The sequence below is a fragment of the Euphorbia lathyris genome, chromosome 4, assembly GCF_963576675.1.
Source record: "Euphorbia lathyris chromosome 4, ddEupLath1.1, whole genome shotgun sequence".
Lineage (NCBI taxonomy): Eukaryota > Viridiplantae > Streptophyta > Magnoliopsida > Malpighiales > Euphorbiaceae > Euphorbia > Euphorbia lathyris.
This window is the reverse complement of record NC_088913.1, coordinates 75,145,617-75,151,616: the sequence shown is the minus strand read 5'-3', so window position 1 is coordinate 75,151,616 and position 6,000 is coordinate 75,145,617. Positions and strand designations below refer to the sequence as shown.

Sequence of the window (6,000 nt, the reverse complement as noted above, 5' to 3'; positions counted from 1 at the left end):
ATCATGGGTTCCTAATGGGATTAGATTAGATTGGGTATTATAAATAACCCATTATGTAAACCTAATCATGTAATCTGATTTTCTGCCTCCTAATAATACTATTCCCCTTCTGCCCGTGGACTAGCCAACACAATGTTGGTGAACCACGTAAATCTGTGTTTTTTCGATTCTTTATTTATTTACCTTTTTTCGTTAATTCTGCACAACAAATAATAATAATAATAATAATAATAATAATAATAATATGTTTTAGGATTAGAATTATGAGTTGATGAAGAATTATTATAGTAATTCTAAAATTATAGTTGAAGAAAAAGGAGTTGAATAAGAATATGAAATTATGGGATTGATGCTCCAAGTTGCCAATATTGAACTTCAAAAAAGTTGGCAATAGAGAAGCAAATTATGGAACTATAAGCCGAGCAAGCACCCTCCCACCACACTAGTTGAAAGAATTATGAAGACATAAAGATGGAATTTCCCTTTATTTATTTGTCCTTATTCCTCCCACCCACATCCATATTATATGTGCAAGTCAAGTAAAAACGTGCATGAATCTGCAATTTCTTTTGTGATGGCCCATCAATCATTCATTGATAAATATCACTTGCTCTGCAAGAAAAACACAAGTCAGCTTTAAAATATCAAAGTTTTTCGGTCAATGTCTTTTATTCATATAGGTCAAAAAGGCATTTGGAGTAACAAATTAAAAAACATTCGAAACTCAACTCTTTTCAATATATAAAATTCCACTATATATATCCAATTTCATCAATTGTTCATACTCAGAATTTCCCTCCATTTACAAAGATGAATAAAAGCTTAACTTGTCCTTCTATTCCTCATGTTCTAATCTTTCCAGCACCAGGTCAAGGCCATGTCAACTCCATGCTTAAGCTAGCTGAGCTTTTATGCCTTTCTGGCCTTAATCATATTACCTTCTTCAATTTCCAGATTATCCATGAAAATCTTATCCGCTGTACAGATATTGAATCTCGTTTTGTTTCCAAGTATCCTGGCTTCCAATTCAAAACAATTCCAGATTGTTTCTCTTTCAATGATGGGCCAAAAGATCCGGGTGATCGATTAAGAGAATTCTTAGATGCAACAAAGACCAAGAGTAAGCCTATTTTGAAGAAACTGATAATTGAGAGTAGTCCACCTGTTAGTTATATCATTGGAGATATGTTAACAAGTTTTATCCATGATGTTGCTTCTGAACTTGGAATTCCATCTATTCAATTTCATACTATCAGTGCTTGTGCTATGTGGATCTTTTATTCTGTACCTGACATTATTGCTGCTCATCAACTTCCCATCAAAGGTATGTAATCTCATTTTATGCAATCTTATTCAAATATACAAAGAATGAGCATATATTAAATTAATTTCTTGAAAACTGAAGGGGAAGAAGATATGGATCGGTTGATAACAGCAGTTCCAGGCATGGAAACAATTCTCCGGTGTAGAGATCTTCCAAAGAAAATTGTCCAAGTCGATGACATAACCAATCCAAATCTGCTTATGAACAGAAACGAAATGAGAGAAGCAGAATCACTTATCCTCAACACATTTGAAGAACTAGAAGGACCTATACTCTCTGAAATTCGAACTCAATACCCGAAAATCTACGCCATTGGACCTATCCACGAGCTCTTGAAATCAAAGCTCGAAAGCATCAATAAGGGAGAATCATATTCAAGCTCCAATAGTTTACAGCAGGTGGACAGAAGCTGTATGGAATGGCTAGATAGGCAGCCATTGCATTCTGTTGTGTATGTAAGTTTTGGTAGTATTACATTGATGACAAGAGATCAATTCATGGAATTATGGTATGGTCTTGCTAATAGCAAACAGAGATTCTTGTGGGTAATAAGGAATGAATCTCTTATTGATGAAGATGGTAATGTCCTTGAAAGCATTCCAGTTGAGCTTGAAATGGGTCCTAAGGAAAGAGGGTATGTGGTGAATTGGGCACCACAAGAGGAGGTATTAGCACATAAAGCAATAGGTGGATTTTGGACACACAGTGGATGGAATTCAACTTTGGAGAGTATAGTTGCTGGTGTGCCCATGATTTGCTGGCCATATTATGGTGATCAACAAGTCAATAGTAGGTTTGTTGGCGAGGTTTGGAAATTGGGGTTGGATATGAAGGATACATGTGATAGAAATATTGTTGAAAAGATGATCAATGATTTGATGGTTGATAGGAGGGAGGAGTTTGTGAAATCTGCAGCAAACATGGCTGAGTTGGCAAGAAATAGTGTCAAAGAAGGTGGGTCTTCTGCTTGTAATCTTGATAGTCTAATTGAGGAGATAAAATTGATGAGCATGAAATGATTTTTGTTTCTTTTGAGTTTAAAATTTTATGAAATTAGCTTTCGTAAGCATCCCAATTTTTCTTGAAGTTGGGTTCTGGATGGATTTTGAATTTGGCAATTGAAAGTGGATTTATTTTGTATTTTCTCTAATTTTTGTACTCAATATGTTGTAGTTTTGAATTCAATGTAGTATGCATAAGCTATATGGAAGAATATATTTTATATTGTGTTTTGTTTAATGAATTTTTTCAACTGAATATTGATTTTAACAAAAACTTGAAATATTTAATATGTTTTACAGCACGTAGATTAACACAAAATTCTAGAAATATATAAATAGAGGGCTATCTATCTAATCTATCTACTACTGATAGACAAACATAATTTTGCCATATGAAATCGTGGAAGCCCGAACGAAAAAGGCTTGAAAGTCTTGTTGTTGGAGGACCTATCTGAAACAAAGGAAAGATGAAGGAGTTTTCGAAATCCAAAAAGAGTCATCATTATTGCTAATTGAAAGGGTTTAGAAGTGACAAAACAAAGGCTAGATTAAATCAAAATCCAAATCCTCGCATATTTTAACTAGGCCTAGCATTTCTAGCCAACCATTCGGAGACAACTGCATCTAACATATTTTCAACTCCTTCAGAACATTAACAACACCAGTAGGAAAAAGGAGACAAACCTATAGTTCTCCAAAAAGATATCTTAAAAACCTAGAATTCCTTTAGGAGCACGAGTTGTTACCTGACCACGAGTTGGACTGAAAACATCATGAGCGAACTTAGGATAGCGAGACACCAACTTTGTTACGACAAGATCATCCAGAGTTGAGGGCTGCTCGTAATTTCGAAGATTGGGGAGAATGTGCCTCTTTGATTCCCTAGAGGCAACATGTTTCTCAGTCCGTGCTTTCTTACGACCCATTAAAATTAATGAAAAATGAGAGAAAAATAGAAAAATATGTGAAAAAGCAAGAATTTGAAGACTTGTTAGGGCAGACGAGATATAAAAAACCTTGAAATCAAAAAAGCCGACCAATTTCAAAAATAAAGGATCATCGTGTCCTTGGAATCAAAGAAATCAATTGATCCTCAACAATAAAAAAAAAAGGGATAAGTACAAAAAAAAAAATGTATGTGGTATACACTTTTTGCGAACTCGAACCTGTGGTATTTTTTTTCTTCAAACAGAGGTCTGTGCTAAACGCTGTTAGCAAACAGAGGCAAATTTGACTAACGGTGTTAAAATTCAAAAAGAAAAGAGTTAATTTGGTCCTTATATTTATTTATTTTATAAATTAACCCCCCTAATTATCTAATTATCACAAATAAACCCCAAAATCAAAAATAAAAATAAAAAATACCATCTTCTCCATCCTTTTTAATTTTTAATTTTTGATTTTCATTCTTCTTTCTCTCTCTTCTCTCTCTCTTCTTCTTCTTCTTCAATATTTTTAAAATCGCTTTGGAGAGAACGACGATACGTTGATGCCGAATCGGAAGTCCAGCTAGCGCCACCAGAGAATCGGGTCGATTGGAGAGAAATGAAGTGCTCTCCGGTGATCGTAGATTCAGTTGATGAATGAATTGTATTACAAAATATAATTCGTAGGAATTATATGGACTTGGATTGCAAAACTATGAATGATGATAAATTAATTGCAGGAATATGAATGAATCTATAAGAAATGGGGAAGAAATTAAGTTAGAAAAAGCAAGTGAACTCCATAAATTAATTATCCACTAAGCAAACTGATGAACTGAGGTGGCCGTTATTCTTTTCCGTTTTCGATCGATAAGTTGCAGCAAAGAAATCTGGAAATTTCCAGAAATTCTGGAAATTTCCAGAAATCTGGCAGATTCCCAAAAAATCAATAGAAATTCGATCAAAACCGTAGTAGTTCTAGTAATGGAGAACCGCTCCTTCGACCACATGCTCGGTTGGATGAAGAAATTGAATCCAAAAATCAATGGCGTCGATGGAACATAATGGAATCGATTGAACACGAGCGATCCGAATTCGGAGAAATTGTATTACAAAGATGAATCGATTTATTTGATTTGATGCTATAAATTTATAGTAAATATATAAGTAACTTTAATTATTTATATAACTTTAGAAGAAGAAGAAGAAGAAGAAGAAGAAGAAGAAGAAGAAGAAGAAGAAGAAGAAGAAGAAGAAGAAGAAGAAGAAGAAGAATGAAAATTAAAAATAAAAAATTAAAAATTAAAAAGGGATGGAGAAGATGGTATTTTTTTTTTTTTGATTTTGGGGTTTATTTGTGATAATTAGATAATTAGGTGGGTTAATTTATAAAATAAATAAATATAAGGACCAAATTAACTCTTTTCTCTTTGAATTTTAACACCGTTAGTCAATTTTGCCTCTGTTTGCTAACGGCGTTTAGCACAGACCTCTGCTTGCAAAAAAAATACCACAGGTTTGAGTTCGCAAAAAGTGTATACGATAGACATTTTTTTTGTACTTATCCCTAAAAAAAATGATAGAAAGATAAAAGTGCACGATAACCTCGGAATCAGAAAAGCTCATAGGTCCTCAACGATCGAAAAATTATGGAAAGATGGAGAAAAAAATAAAAATAAAATACCTTTATAAGAGGAGAACAAATGACGTATGAAACACTTAAACGCAAGTGAGGAGACTGAGGAATTAGAAGAGACGAAAGACAGACATGGTTTTAAAAGGTCCTAATCATTATGAACAACCGATATTTTTCAAGAAAAATGTGGCCCATGCAAATTCACAGCTGTGTCAAGAGAAAGACGCGTGGACAAGGCATGTAGAGAAAAGCTATAAAAAATGACGAAGCAAATCAACAAATTAAAGAACTAAAAAGCTCCTTTTCCCCTTATACCCCGAATTAAATTTGAAAGAATTTATAAGTCAAAGGAGGAGAGTCATATGATATCATACAAAATAACATCACGCACGTGACATCGATATCGTCCTTTATGCAAACACATCACGTGTAACAGAGCATGTCCAAAGCCAGTCTTAGAAGCTTCAGTTTCCTTAATAAATGAATATTAAAAAGAAAATGGAGTTCTATGAGATAGGATTCCTCTTATGACAAGGAAATTCTCAGCTTATAAGGATTTCTAATTAATAAAAGTCCCGACTTAAAAACCATATATATAAACAAGTGTAGTCACAAGAGAGAGTACGTTAAATATCATCTTACAACTAGTCCATACTCTTCAATCCTTCATAAATCATCAGCTAACTTAGACATCGGAGCGGATCACTAGTCTCCTGCGCCGTCTGACATTCGGTTTTGTTTTTAGGTGGAAACCGAGGTAGTTTGGAAAGCATTTTGAACACGTAGACGGAGTTTAGATACACGGTTATCACAGTACCAAAAACTAGTTTGAGTTCTTACAAACCAAGCTTAGTATTTATGGACAACACATCAAAGAGGATTGTTCGTAAGTCCACAAACTAAATTAACTAAATAAAAAAACCCATTAATAATAGTAAAATAGAATTGATTTAAATAAATAAATGAATTAAAAAAAAGTCACATGATTTTGTTGAGTTGTGTGAAATAGGGATGGTAATGGGTAGGGTACCCGTGGGTAGTGTCAATCCAAAACCTTTACCCGTTTAACTTTTAATTATCCATTACCCTAACGGGTATACCTTTTGCATCTCA

The 6,000-nt window shown here is 33.9% G+C and overlaps 1 protein-coding gene across 1 annotated transcript; it reads left to right on the top strand.

The window, feature by feature from the left end:
* Window positions 1–752: 752 nt before the first annotated feature.
* Window positions 753–2,599, top strand: LOC136225677 (7-deoxyloganetic acid glucosyltransferase-like). Its single transcript, XM_066013778.1, has 2 exons — window positions 753–1,324; window positions 1,406–2,599. Exons 1-2 carry the CDS (start codon window positions 811–813, stop codon window positions 2,341–2,343), a joined length of 1,452 nt encoding a protein of 483 aa, XP_065869850.1. The 5' UTR covers window positions 753–810; the 3' UTR covers window positions 2,344–2,599.
* Window positions 2,600–6,000: the final 3,401 nt, after the last annotated feature.

Coding starts and splice junctions, on each gene's coding strand:
- LOC136225677 (XM_066013778.1), top strand. CDS start 811: ATGAATAAAAGCTTAACTTGTCCTTCTATTCCTCATGTTCTAATCTTT. Junction 1,325..1,405: donor TCATCAACTTCCCATCAAAG/GTATGTAATCTC, acceptor TGAAAACTGAAG/GGGAAGAAGATATGGATCGG.